Source organism: Pogona vitticeps, chromosome 1 (genome assembly GCF_051106095.1).
Source record: "Pogona vitticeps strain Pit_001003342236 chromosome 1, PviZW2.1, whole genome shotgun sequence".
Classification (NCBI taxonomy): Eukaryota; Metazoa; Chordata; class Lepidosauria; order Squamata; family Agamidae; genus Pogona; species Pogona vitticeps.
Genome location: NC_135783.1, coordinates 145,234,430 through 145,249,735, shown reverse-complemented (window position 1 = coordinate 145,249,735; position 15,306 = coordinate 145,234,430). Strand labels below are relative to the sequence as shown.

Genomic DNA, 15,306 nt, shown 5'->3' with positions numbered 1-15,306 from the left:
CTTCACAATGTAGTTCGTTTAAGGAGAAAATCAAGGCGACGTTCACAGTGGGGCAAAGGCATCATTAAAAAGAGAAAAGTGAATAATTTAAAGAAAGACGAGGATGATGCCAAGTTTGCAGATGATGAAAATCAAGGGGAAGACAGCAAATTGCTGGAGAACGGAGAACTTGAGGGAAGCACGGATTGCATTGAGGAGAACGGAGAGGAAGCGGGCGATCTCTCTCTGACAAATGATGAATCGTCTTGTGATATCATGGACATCCAGGGAGAGCAAAGGCTTGACAATGGGACGGGAGGAAAAGAAAACAGTATTCCATCAACAGAGGAGAGTTCAAATGAATCCCTGCTGGTCAATAACAAGGCGAATGTGGATATGGGGAAAGAACTCGAGGACTCTCCCTTCAAGAGGGACCATTTAAATGGAGAGGCTTCTGGAGGGGTGCCTGTTCCATCATGTCAGCAGGGCCAATGCGAATCTCTGAATACCATTTCACCATCTGGCACCACAGATACGTCCACTTCTAAACAAAATACAGCCCTGGATGATTGTCAAAAGGAAATACCGGAACCTTCAAATAGTGGCCAAGCTGAACGGATAAAACATTCTGGCGGTGAGGGACCACTGTGCAGCAGTAATGAAAAGAAAATTCAAGGCATAGATGCTGAGAATAAAGAAACTGAATCCGATAAAGAAGGTATGCAGAATATGCATTTCTTACCCCCCACTTTTGTCTCATACAGTAAATCTGTAACAGTCCCTTGAAGTAGTTGATTCCTGTTCAGCCTCCAACCTGGTTATCCCTCTTCTGCATCACACTCTTTTCTTTTGTGATGATGGTTATGAGATGAGAGGGATGAGAGTGAGGATGAATAACATGAGAGCTATGCTATATTTGCTCAGCTTGCTGCCAACAAACTGACAAAATTCATTTAAGTACATCCGTTTGGATTCAGAATCTGCCTTTTTCTGATTACCATGTTTTCCCGAAAATAAAACAGGGTCTTATGTTATTTTTTGCTTCCAAAAAACGCATTAGGGCTTATTTTCAGGGGATGTTTTATTTTACAGTCTTGTCATCTTCTGGGTTGCTGCACAACGGTGGAGGGCGGGCTTTCACTTAATTGGGGCTTATTTTGGGGGTAGGGCTTATATTACGAGCATCCTGAAAAATCCTACTAAGGCTTATTTTCAGGGCAGGGCTTATTTTCAGGGAAACAGGGTAAAAGACTCTACTGACAGAAAATGTTTCCCCATGGTGTAACAAAGTCCCTTTCCTTTCTTTGCACCTCAGCTCAGCCCACTCATCAGGGACAACTCTCTGTGTAGCGTTTTCAGGGACCTGGAGGGGAAAGGAACAGGGAAGCCTGCTTCTAGCCCAATAATGGCATGTGCTTAAATCTGGACTAATGCTGGATACTTCTTTATTCTTCATCCCCCCCCCCTTCCACCGAATGGAGGTTCTTACAGAGGTTTAGAAATTGCATTTGTGCTGTGTCGGAGACAATGTTTTGTCCTGAACAAAGGTGCTTATGTCTTTGAAAATGATCATTCTTAGGCAGCATGGAATTTAATGCAATTCTACTTGCTAGCCACACCTTCAGTTTTTCCCCCCTATTTCTTTCCTAACTTCCAGGTACATTGAAAAATAAAAGAATGCGTAAAGTTTCTTTGGCACAGGTCCCAGAGGAACAGTTGGATCCTGTACCTCCTGTAGTTGTTGACCATGACAGATTAATGGTAAGGCTGGCTGGAAATTTTTTCTTAAACTGCAGGAGTGATATTTTGTTCTCTCACTCTGTGTTCTCCCCAAATAATTCTGGACAGTATGAAATTAGAGTATTTGCAGTTCATTTTCGTTGTCCACAAAGCTCTTACAGTTTGTAAAGTGCAGCCACATACAAGTACCTTGAATTTGTTGCTCAATAGAATAATTTAGAAATAATTTATTAAAATAATGTAAACTCTGCTGTCATTTAGATGCTCATTCCTGCCCTCTCCTGTCCACTTCATCTTAGACTCAGTTTAGACTTACATGACCATTTATTTCCCATGTGAAAATATTCAGGCAAAGGCCCTGTAAGGTCAGCTCTGCATGGCCTATTTGGGGGAAATGGTCTGGTGACAGCAGTGTTATCACATGTCTGGTCAAATTTGGCTGTGTGACAGCGACCTACATCCAGTTGATTGTGTAAACGAGAATAGACCTCTCCCTCTCTCATTCTCTTTCTCTCTCTGTGTGTGAGAGTCAGCTTTGACTGGGACTAGCAGATGACATCAAAGACAAATTAGTTTAAATTTATAGTGGCTATGTTGGCGTTGTTCTGAATTGGCTTAATTTGTCATGTCATCACATACCTTTGTTGCTGATATGACCATATTTGATTTCATATTAATACTGATCAGTATCACTGTTAAATTTGCATGTGAATTGAAGGAGCAGTTAATGCTAGATTGTTCCATAATAATACAGTATAATACAGTGGTGCATCGCTTAACGACAAGAATCCATTCCAGGAAAATCGCTGTTAAGCGAAAACATCATAAATCGAAATTAAAAAGCCCATTGAAATGCATTGAAAACCGTTCATTGCATTCCAATGGGCTAAAAACTCACCATCCAGCGGAGATCCTCCATATGGTGGCCATTTTCTGTGCCTATATAGCGAGGAATCCATCCCTAAGCACAGCGGAGAGCCATTTTAAGCACCCAGTGGCCATTTTGAAAACCTGACGATCAGCTATTTTTGATAGTCATAAAGCGAAAATCGGTTCCCGAAGCAGGGAACTGATAATCGCTAAGCGAAATCCCCCCATTTAGACCATTGTTTTGCAATTGCAGTTGCGATCGCAAAAACATCGTTGTAAAGCGGATTCATCATGATGCAGGGCAACCATTAAGCGGGGCACGACTGTACTTATTATAAAATACCATATATTTGTTGTAATATACTAAGTATTTGTTGTATACTGTCAAGGAAGAGGATGCACTAAACACTGAAAAAGAACAAAATGAAAGTTTTACAACAGTGTGTTTTTAAAACTTTTTTTTAGTCCTTAACTGTAAGCAAATTATGAATTTGAACGTATGCCATTTACTATTAAACACATTCCAACTTTTCTGTATAGAATTTACTTGATTTGTTGGTTAAGAAAAGTGACAACCTAACTGTTGATCAGCTTGAGAGGCTATATTCACTCCTTAATCAATGCATCTACCGGCATCGTAAAGATTACGACAAATCACAGCTTGTACAGGTAAGTTAACACAGTTTCTGTAACATGCTTCTCATTTTTCTAACATATTGTGTCCCTGTGTGTTTCTAAGAAACACTTCTGTGGTTGCTCTCAGGCTGTGGATTTCACTAGTGGCGAGTGCTAGCTACTACTTTTGCCAGTGACTTTCCATCAGCATAGAAAAATGTTCTTATTTAAACAGACCTGTAGCACAGAAGTTGTTTTTGGTGGTGCTTTGTCTTTTCTTTCTGTCTTCCTTCTTTTCATGTTAGTTTGCTTGTCTGTATTTTACCCCGTTTTTAATGTTTTCTGTATTATTATACTGTTGCTGTTCACTCTCTTCCGCAACACTTGGAAGGATGGACTAGTAGGATAACTACTGTTTGTTAATTACAGTGTAACTAACAAACAGTAACCAAAAATCCTCCTCAGGATTGGAGTATTGGAATCATTTGTATGATGTTATAATATTGATAGCTTGTGACCAGAGGGGGTTTCCTCACTGACATTTTGTAGGGACTACCACCAGCCCCCAGTCTATGAGGCATCTCTGAGCTATGACACAAAGACTTAAAATGCTATTTGGATTTTTGACATTTTCTTGCAGAAGAGAATTATTCTAGCACTTCATTGTGTGACTTGCTCATACCAAGTTGCCAAAAATGGATCTTTTTTTAAAAAAAAAATGGCAGTAATTGTATTTGGCAGTAATTGCCGGACTGTTCATATGAATGGATTTGAGAAACCCAGTATGTGAGAGCCGAAAAATAATGTATTTAAATGTATTTGTTACCTCATAGTCATTACAATGCTAAGCACAATTTTGAAAAAGTTTTATTAACAATTAACCCTTGGGTTGTTGTTTTTTCCAGCAGTTTCAAAGAGTTTGAAATGTAACTATTTGATGAGTTGAATAATCAGCCAGCTCAATAAATTGTTGCCATGTTTTAATAATAGCAACTATTTTTTTCACCACTTCAACATTAATGCAACAGCAGTAATAACAAGCAGTCCCAAACTCTAAAAGACACTCATATCATGCAGAGCTCCTCATTGTGCATTATGGCCATAATCCATCGAGGTGCCCTTCTGCTGGATCCCACTGTTTCCTTCATATTAGTGTGGGCCCTAAACACGTGGACCCTAAACACGTGCTGTGGAGCGTTTGGAGACTATCTAGAGGAATCCTTTTGGTAGCACAGAAGGCTTCAGCAGGAGGAGGGGAAGTTCCCAGTTCTCCTAATGCTGGCATACTGAAGTGCACCATTGCATCTTGATGGTGATGTGCAAGGGCTATCATGTAAATAAAATGCCTGTTACAAGGAAGTTTACAAACGTGTACACACAATGACAGAAATGCAGAGATGCTTCTTCATTAATTTGTCTATCCCATCTGGACTTAGGATACTGAAGATATCTGATGACCTTTGAGTTGGATCAAAAGAGTTGAATTTAAGGCAGCCCAAATTTCTTTTTAGTTAATGTCAGCGAGGATTAAATTGGCTGAAACCTGAGTGAAGCTTAATTTGGCTTATAGTTTGGATTAGAATAGCATTGGCTTGTGATAATATCCTGGAAAAGGGCATCTGTGTTCTTGTAAATTAAGCGGTGAGAGTTCTGTAGATCTGCTCTGCAGTTTTTGTTTTGAACAGTCACCCTCGCGAATTCCTCTGAATTGGTGATGAATAAATAATCAGTGCTTCTTCCTCCCTTTCAGGAGATGGAAAGAACGGTTCGTATGTTTGAAACATTCCTGTGAACTCTTCGAGAGGTGGTGCGGGTTTCTCTCTTCGCGGGCTGCTCATGGGAGGAGCCCCCCTTCTTCTGAGCCATTGGATTTCCCTTTGCGCCAAGTATGTGCAGGGCCTCGGTCTTAACATGCTCGCTCTTTTGTCTCACTTTCTGTTATGAATTTGGTGCTATTGTCTCAGGTACCTGAAACCAGCCAGCCTACTAGAACCAAACGGAACTTCATTCATATTTGTATCTTGATTAAAATAAAAAATAAAGAATATAATGCCACAACCTGGAGATTTTTTTGGTGCTATAGGAACTGCTCTCATTTCTGCTGTCTGCATGCATTGTCTTATGAAAGGCTTCAGGCAAAATGGAGCAGGCTAACAGACACCCACAAACTGGATAGAGCAGATCTAACTGATTGTTGTTGTTGTGTTTTTTTTTAAAGAAATAGTTAATTTATTTTTTAAAAAATCCCTCTTTTTATTTTATTCTCTGAGGTAATGGACAGAAGCCTGTTTTTAAAGCTGGCAGTGAAGAATTGTGGTAAAAAATGAATTACCTTTGGTATACAATAATGTGAAGATGAGGCTCTTTAGAGCTGCCTTCAATGTGCCTTTTTAGTCTGGAGGAGGAGGAGGAGGAGGAGGAGGAGAAGGCTATTAAAGTGGTTGGGATTGTAGCCAATGACTGAAGTAGAAAGTTCTTTTCAAAAGCCTGTGTGTGTTCCCAAAGAACAGTTTCAGGTTCCCACACTGTTGAATAGCAGCCAGTATTACGTCTAACATGTCTGTGTTGCTTTCCAGAAAGCTGAATTATGGAAATAATGACATATTAGCTCAAAACGGTAAAATGCATTTATTTCACTAGTATATTTAATTTTGAAAACAAATGGCGCTGGGAAATTTTCACAGTGGTATTTGATTTGTGGTGGCTATAGTTGTGTTTATGTTGTTATTTTTTAAATTATTCAATTGAATTTTTTTAGAGTTCTTAAAAACAGGTTTCTTTCTAAATTCCCATTATTTTGGAAGCTGAGACTTGCTGGGTGGCCCTAGACGAGAGAGGTGGTTTTGCCCTGGAGTGCTTTCGTCTTTAGACGAGTCAGGCCAGACTCACAGAGTACAATTTATATTGAACAGTATTAAAAAGAGGAGGGAAACCATCCGAGTTTTCCTGTCGTTCGCTTGTGGACATGATCATTGGCCTGTGAAGCTCGCAGTTTGCTAGGGCTGGGTGCTGTGGGTGATAGTTGTCGAGCACTTCCTTCTTGGAAGTCCAGAGAAGGTGCAGGCCAGGCAGGAAGGGAGTCTGTTCCAGGGCAAGCGACTCGGCCGCCTCCGAGAGCCAGACTTTTTCCAGGCCAGCCGTGTGGAAGTTCAGGAGGATAGGGGAGTTCTTGCATGAGTGTCATATGAGACAAGTTTCCTCTTGTGAAATGGTCTAGAGCAGCAAGAGTGTCTTTTCCAAAATCCAGTTGGGTATTGATTTTAATGAGTAAAAATGGACCTTGGACTACTGCAGAGAAACTCTGCTACCTCAGCTTTTTGTATTTTAGTTACCAACAGTATTTACGGAAGGCTGCAATCGGGTTTGCTACCGTTTACATGGTGAAGCTAAGGTACTTGTCACTAGGTGCGCCGCTTGTAGGAGCATTCTTCTGCTAACCGGGACTGGCTCTGGCCTTAGTCTGCTGCAGTAATCCAAAGTGCTTTTTTCTCCCCCCCCCATCTTTTGCATCCAAGCCTTCTGTTAGCTAGGCCTCCCCAGCCCCCCCCCCCCAGATGCTACTTATTTAATTGCTAATATGCATTTAGCCACACTAGTGTAAACACAACTCTGTAGAAATGCTGTATTTTTAGGTGGGAAAGTGCGATTAAAATGAAAGCATACTTTTAAACTAGTACGTAAAATTCATTTTAAAAATTTGATTATAGGGACTTTTCATTTTTCTGTTAGCATTTGTTGCCATTTTACCTGTTCAAGATATTTTGCAGTCAGACCATTATTAGCATTTTGTATTTTGATGGAAATTGTTACAAACTTTAAGATTTGATGAAATAAAATGTAGCAGATTTTTGTAACAAGTTTCTGGTAAAACGATTTTTTGCAAGTCTCAGGTTCTTGCAGCATTTTTAAAAATATTGTAGTTCAAAGATTCTTTTGTTCAAGTAGCAGCAGCACTTGTGAAAAAGAAAACTGCATACATTTTTAACAGGTTACTAAATTTGTACAAATTTAAATCCTTTAAATATAGTTGTCAAATAAGTTGAAAATAATACCTTAAATTCAGATCCAGCATTGAAAATGCTTCCAAGTGGTCAACTGTGAGGGGAAAAAATCTTAGTAGTTTCTGAATGTTGATAAGAAATTGAGGAGCTGCCTTTAAATGTTCTAGGTTTTTCAGAAGAATTAGCTTATATAAGTGTCTTAGTGGGCAACATGGATAAAATGATATATTCACTATTTTGGCTCAAAAACCACACTACTAAAACACGTATTGCTTTTCTTTACTAATAGCTTAGTGGTTGTAGAGTTAAACCTGTTAATCTCTTCATGTTGTCAAGTTGTTTACTATCTGTACTTTTGTTATTATTATTTTGCCACATAAAATTGGCAATCATCTGTACAAATCAATTCCTGTTTCTTGTTATGAATATTACCAATGAACTCCTGTGCAAGGCCTTATCCTAGGGCCGGATTGAGGTTAAATTTTGGTGAGGCTAATGATGGAACTGCTCTAAGATAACCGGCTGTGGAGTTAATTGTGTTTCCAAGCTTGAATTTCACCTGTGATTAATTTATGTTTTGTGTCCTTGTTATTGTTACTTGAGTTTTCTCATATGCCAATGTATTTATTATAGGATTACTGGGAACTTTTTCTTTCTTTTTTTTTCCTTTTCCTTTTTCTTTTTATTTCTTTCTGACTTATACCCTGTTTTCCTATCTCCCCTCCCCCCACTTTTTTTTAAGCTGGAAGGCAATTTTTTTGCTTTGTTGTTTTGAATGGCAGACCCTGTAAGCTGCTCATCATTGCCCTCCCTTTTTTTAAATGTAAATTCAACATAGGCTTGAATTTGAGCTTGTACCTGCTTCCTTTCTGTATTGTATGTTGGCTTACTTAGGCAATGGGGTTGTCTTGTTGTTCGGTTTCATTCATGTGTGTCTGCTTTTTAATTAAATAAGCTTACTTCATCAACTATAATAAATTCTGGATTCTACCAGCTGTATTTGGAATTGTGTTTCACTTGATTTTTTTTTAAATCTTGATTTCATTCTACATTAGTTAAGTAAATTATTAATTTTTTTGAATTTCTGGATATTTTTGAACATTTTACTGTAATTTGTAATATAACTGCTGTGAAATACTTGAATAAAGATGACAAGTAAAATTTCTTGTTGAAAACTCTTGAGTTTTTTAATTTGTGTGGAATGAAAGCTTAATATTCCTACTTTGTGACTGAACAGGTTAGGCAGTGTTTCATTCTTGTCTTCATTGGTTCTGGTGAGAAAATGCCCACTCTTCATTAAAAAGTGAAGCATCTTGATTGGTCAGGATACAAGAGTGCCATGCGAAAGCCTAGGTTGGATGCATCTACTGGGAATTTGAATGGCCTCTCTCTCCTCCCCACACTCAAATCCCTGCCTCTAAATCAATGTTAAAACCTCTCTTGCTCTCAGAAGATGCTCTCCATACTTTGGTGGCAGCTGATATTTGAGATGCACATGAGGTTCCTTTAACTTTTATATCCTTTGGGTTTAGTTGTTATGTATTAAGCAACAGAAATGCATAAAGAATAAATCACCTTTGTTAGATGGAGGTGCAGAAACTGGAGATGAAATGTCGTCTTGCTGCTCACCTACAGCAAAGATACCTTGCGTCACCTGTACTGAGTTTTTCTGCTCTCCAGATTGGCAATAAAGCGTCGCAGTGTGTATCACGTTGAGCTTCTTATAGGACAGGACAAGGAGATACATGTGACAGCTTCAAGGTAGTTGGTGGTGGACTCTTCTTTACGTATGACTTATATTGACGTGGATGCACAGGAAGGGATGCATAGACCACGAGAGGCTTGTTGGAAGACAGCAAGTAAGCCCCAAGTCTCGGCTCTTATCATTCTGCTCCTTATGGGGAAAGCAGCAGTTGAAGAATAGAGGCTTGCTGGGTGGAGGCTCCCCATGTGATTGGTTCTTAATTGTGTGAAAAAACTCCACAGGTAGGGAAGGTGCTCCACACAAGAACAACAACAGAGTGCATAGGCCTAGCCTGCTCTCTTCTCTGTGTTTAGAGAATCCTAACATAAGAAAACCTAAATAGGGCTTATAATGTCATATACAGATTTTTTTTCCTATTACCAGGAAACTGTATAACACATATAAGCAACTGTAAATGCAACATTTGAATAATGCATTTTACAGAATTTCTGGCAATGTACAATGAGATGCAATTAGAGAAAGAACCCAGCTTTTTATAATATTATGCTGCACAATGCGCAAAAACAAATTCCCCTTTTCAAAAACATGAGTAAATAAAAACTAGAATCATTAAATTTCAGAGAATAGCTTTAAAAATATATATCGATTGCTGCAATTCAATTTAGTTTTCATATACATCAATGTATTAAGTTGGATCCAGTCATACTTCACTCCCATTCAAATTAATATAAGCAGTTAATTAGGTTAACTTCCACTGGTTTCAATGGAAAATCCTTAAAATTCATTTATTCTGATTCCCACCCATTAATGGCAGAAATCAGGAGTAAATTGTAATGAGATTAGGGCCAGTTACATTGTGCCACAATCAATCTCTTAACATGCTCATGAGAATTTTCTGGATCCTACACAGCATAAGCAACATGGTTTATGCTCTTCATAACAGCATGGCAATTTATGGTCTCCCGTTTTGCTCATGCAACCAGCTTTGCAGTGTTTTCTAAGCAAACCTGTGTGTGTGTGTGTGTGTGTGTGTGTGTGTGTGTGTGTGTGTGTGTGTGTGTGTGTGTGTGTGTGTGTGTGTGTGTGTGTGTGTGTGTGTGTGTGTGTGTGTGTGTGTGTGTGTAAAAAAGAGAGAGACCTCTGTGTGTGTGTGTGTGTGTGTGTGTGTGTGTGTGTGTATAAAAAAGAGAGAGACCTCTGTGTGTGTGTGTGTGTGTGTATAAAAGAGAGACCTGTGTGTGTGTGTGTGTGTGTGTGTGTGTGTGTGTGTGTGTGTGTGTGTGTGTGTGTATATAAAAAAAGAGAGAGAGAGACTATGTGGTAAAAGCAGAAACCAGTGTTGCAGGCATTTGACACGGGTGCATACATTTTCCAGTGAATGCTTTCTAAAAAGGCAATTGGTTGTATGCAAAATAATATTGTGGTACTTTGATAATAATGTGTTATTTATACTTCCTCCATGATATCACGGCAGCATACATGACTTTTTTAATCACCACATCTTCACAGGGATCCTGTGAAGCAGCCTGTGTAACCCTGGGCTTCCAGCAGGTGAATTTTGTGACTTGGCTGGGCCTAAAGATCTGATGTCTCAAGGCCCAGTGAAACACAGAGCCTGACCTGCCAATTGACCACATTTTCTATACGTGATGAAACACACATCTACTGTCAGGTTATTCTTGCTGCCCTGCCTCTGGTCGCATAACATGTGTGACTGTTAATACACAGCACCCTTTATTTTATGAGCAACATACTGTCCCAGCCAAACAAACCTCAGCTGCCTCAAGGCACTCAAGTAGCTGCTGTTGATTAGCCCACAAAGCATGAAGTGAGCCGCATGAAGGCACCGAAGCCTTAAAACAAGTGCTGGAGCAAAGACATGGTGGCGAAGGCTACATGCCAGCCCCCCTCCCCTCCCACTTTTCTTATGATGCACTTGGTGCATTGTTGGCACGCAGCACCTCTTGGCCAGCGGGGAACGCTTGGGTGCGTAAAGATTTTTAGGGAAGCCTTAGCTATGTGTGTGGCTCAGCCTACCAGAGAATGTGCACGCAGGTCTACATACATCAAGGGCGATGCAAAGTCTCACCGCTCTGCCCTGTTTATTTCATTTGCCTCCTTTCTGGGACTAAACTGCACATTCTGCAAGCTGAGCAGTTTGGCCTGGATTTTGGGGACTTTGTGATTAGACAGCAAGCCAAAGATAAAGAAAAATGCATGAGACAATTACATCCAGCATATTGTGGTAAGGGGGAGGGGGTGAGATACTAATTGGGTTTATTGGATTCTATAGAGGAAAAAGAAAAACTCCACCAAAACCCCTCCCCCCATCACCTCTACTTTCAGTTAGTGGAAGACTCCCTAATGTGCCTAAGGTGAAGCATCTATACAATGCTTATTCATCCTTCACATCACAGGCTTCTGTGATTTCTTGTAAAGAACCCAGCACTCAAAAGCCATGCTGACCTTTGGTTAAGAGTCCTTAAAGGTTCTGTGCTGAAAGTAATAGTAGTAACTCATGCAATAGAATAGTGGTTCCCAACCTTACAACTCCCAGAAATCCTGGCCAGCACAGCTAGTCGTAAAATCTGGGAGCTTTACTTGAAGAACATCTGGGGAACCAAGGTTGGGAACCAATGCAATAAAAGGATGTTAGCAAAAATATTTACAATAGATATAAATGCAATTTCACAATGAATGTTGTTAATTACTTTTTTCTGTTACAATTTTAAAATGGTTAATGATACAGTAGTTGTGTTAAGATCTTTTACATAAATTCTGAGGGCAGCGGGTAATTGTGTTAGTCTAGTACAGCACAAACGACGGTCCCATTGCACCTTAAAATCCAGGATATGGATTATGCCTTCATAACCTTTGGCTTGTTACCTGGCATCTAGTTACCTGGACTGCAGTCCATTAATATTTATGTCACAAAAAGTATGCTAATTCTTAAAGTGGGTTTGTCCACTTATCATAGGAAAGGAGCATGTTTAAACGAAGAATCCTCTTTGTTCTACCCATAAGCTTACACACACCGTCCATCACACAACATGACACACTTATTATTTTAACCTGTTTTTCAATCAGGTCATTTCAAAGCATGTCCGTTTGTTCCCGTGCCAGTTTGCAGAGCTTGGAGCAGCTCCACTTCCCAAGTCTTCCTTTTCTGCTTGGTATGATTGTTCCGGCTTTAAAGAGAAAGAAGTGGTTCTTCTGAGTTAAAGAAACAGCAAAACAAAATATCTTCGCTATTAAAGCCAATTAATAGGTCATCTAAAAGCACAAAGAACAGAACTAAGACAATCCCGTCATAATAATACTACTAATGTGCCGTAAAGTCATTTCTGACTTATGGTGGCCTTTCCCAGGTAGAGAGTACTCAGAGGTGATTTGCCATTCTCTTCTTCAGGGGGCGCCCTGGATCTGTGCAGTTTGCCCAAGGCCACGCAGGCTGGCTTTACTCGCAGGAGGTCGAGTGGGGGAACTGAACTCCCAACCTGTGGCTCTGCTTCCAGAGACCTAAACCATTGAGCCATCCTGTCATAAAAGCCAGTCTGAAACCATCCTTAAAAGGCCATGGGGACGAAATTCCCTTCATGAGGATGCAGAAAACCGGTGGCAGCTCCCTCACTTCTGCTCATAATATCTGAATAAACAGCCCTTGTACCATTTTCTACAGGCCTTGCTAAGGATTGCCGAGAGCACAGCACCGTTTGATTTCTGTTTTTCTTAGTGACAGCTCCGCCAAGTGACTTTTGTTACTTCTATATGATATCCAATATGAGGCAAATAACTGGCAGGAATGTGAACCCAGGTTGCCTGAGTTCTATGCCAGCACTTTTCCCACTATGCCAAGTCTCACCCAGAGATGGCCTAAGATGCAAAGGTTAATATATGATGTTTGATGATACAGTAGATAAACGTACAGCACCTTTTTTCAGGGAACACTGCCAGCCTATGAGCGTGATAGATGACATTTAACTTTCTAGATTTCCTACCAAATGACAAACCACAGCAGGTAGTCAACACTTCTGCAAACATGGCGGCCCATGCAAACAACTTTTTAAAAAAGTAGGGTGCAAAGCGTTGCGTCAACAAGGGGTGAAAAGGATGAGCCAACCTATGTTTAGACTTTCCAAAAGCTTTTAAGAAAAGGGTTACTTCTGCATCTCCTAGCAGGTATATGCATATGATTAATTTATCACAGGCTTTCCACCAATTTCCCAAAGGAAAGCCAGAATAATTTGCACATACAAGCAAAACCAAAATACCTTCAACCTTGCTCACCTTACCAAGTAGTATTGACTTGTGCTGAATAACACTGTACCTCTTCTGCAATGCTGATAAGGTTGGCAGCTGCCTCAACTCACCCTGAATTGTTTCAGGACTGCAGCGCCCCGAAGAACTATTGCAGTCACTTCCTGCTGTTCGGCCTGAGCCGCTAAAAAGAAACAAACAAACAAACAAACAAAATGGCCCAAATAACTGCAGGTTAAGATCTCAAATCCCTGCATTGTTGTACACTGTGGAGGTGTGGGACCTTAATTTTTTTCTTTAATGGACAAACCAAACCTAGTCTTTTCGTGCAGTGTTCTACCACTGCAAACAGCACGTCTAAGTAGAAAGCAATTCTCAGCCAGCTTATTCTACAGTATTTGGCTGATAGTTTTTCCCCATCCAGTGATTTATAGCTAAAAACAACAACAACAACAAAAAACCCAACACCCACCTGGTTTCATGTTTCTGGAGAACTGCATGAGATTTGGCCTCTGAAATAATGAAAGTCGTTTACCAAAGGGTAGACGTAGTTTCCAATGTTCATGTATGAAAACATCAAGGCATTCCTAATTTGTGGCTGCACAAATAAAATCTGTGTGAGCTTTTTAGGCACAGCCAAACAGAATGTTGTGTGAGTTGTGGAAGAATGTGGCCAAGCTGCTCCAAGGAAAGAAAGGATGGAGGGAGAGCAACTGTTTTGGTAGCTGGAGCCCAGGATAATTTCCAAGAATTACAAGGATCTTGGCATTCGTGACTAGAAAGTTAGCCTGACTGAGAAATAGCCTTATTGCTTCTTTTAAAAAGAAAGTCCAATTAATGCTGAATCTAGATCTAGAAATAGATTTATTTAACAAGAACTTAACAGTAAACATATATACAGTATCATTACAGAGAAACCCTGTGTTTGTAGTATTCACAGAAATAGCCAGCTTTGTTCCAGTGTGAGGAAAAAAGATTACTTTGGAGCTGTTGAATACTTAGCAAGGTTTACAAGCTAGCACCTCCTTTGGAGGTAGACACACACCAGTACTAAAATTCAACCTGCCCCAGGCAGTGAGGAACCTGCGCGCCAGTCTTTTAGGTACACACTTGTATCATGGCAGGCAAAAACACTTCCCATGACTTCTTTCCTTCAAAGAGTAAAGAATAAAACTGCATAATAAGTCTGAATATTGCTCTCCACATGAACGATGTGAGAGATTTCCATCAGTCTACAGACTGTTGCCCAAATGAGCATTTCTTCGAAACATGGCAGGATACAAAGTTTGTAATAACCCTCTGCTTGGTATAAATTATTATTTTTTAAATAAAAAAACTTTAATGTAGTCAGCCAGCCACCTGTAGTAGGTTTATTCAAAAAAATTCCAATTTAGAAAGAAACTGATAATTTGGTATCAAAATCAACTCTCTGTGGACAGTACCTCTCTTCCACTACTTAAATGTCAGAGAAAGTTTGTGATTCTAAGCACACATACTGGGGAAGACACACACTGGAACTGTTGCAGCTTGCTCCCAGGTGGATGTGCAGTGCACAGGAGGGGAAGAGCAGCAGATGAGACACCTGTCATGGGGATGTGGCTACAAACACTATGCTGCCCCTGGAGCATTAAGGTGCCACCGCATGGCGAGTCTCCCTGCCAATATCAGCACCAGCCAATGACCTGGAGCAGAAAAAAAAACTAACACAATGATGCTGTGCCAACAGGGAACATTCTAAGTGGTTCTGGTTTTGGACAGAAGCCCTCTGGAGGACGTATCAGCTGCATCAACTGAATTATGACTGGCTTAACAGACCCCATCCTGTGTGAATAAAATCCCGGTGCCATTGCTTCCAGTGATGAAGACTTTGAAGAATGTAAGCCTTTTCCATGATGTCTCTAGCATTGGGCGTAAAGTATCTCTGATGAAATTAGCTGTTTCTCTAATCACAATGCAATTCTGCGATGGCAAGTGTGTCTACTATATCTACCCACCCACTTAAATCAGCAACAGCTCCTTGGCTCAGGGTTAATTGTAAATTATGTTTGTTGTTATCCCTGTAATCCCATTGCCCAAGTTTCTCCCATCTCATCTCCTCCAACCCACAATTTTTATAAAGAAATGTTCACATCACAATGC

General features: G+C 40.1%; 1 protein-coding gene across 2 annotated transcripts in view; it reads left to right on the top strand.

The window, feature by feature from the left end:
• Window positions 1-8,380, top strand: part of ATAD2B (ATPase family AAA domain containing 2B) — an 85,407-nt gene extending 77,027 nt beyond the window's left edge. For both annotated transcript variants that reach the window (XM_073002255.2, XM_073002250.2), the window contains exons 25-28: window positions 14-697; window positions 1,637-1,740; window positions 3,130-3,258; window positions 4,955-8,380. In XM_073002255.2, the coding sequence (XP_072858356.2) occupies window positions 14-697; window positions 1,637-1,740; window positions 3,130-3,258; window positions 4,955-4,996 (959 nt within the window). In that variant the 3' untranslated portion in view covers window positions 4,997-8,380. The remainder of the gene's footprint in view (window positions 1-13; window positions 698-1,636; window positions 1,741-3,129; window positions 3,259-4,954) is intronic.
• The last annotated feature ends 6,926 nt before the right edge of the window (window positions 8,381-15,306 follow it).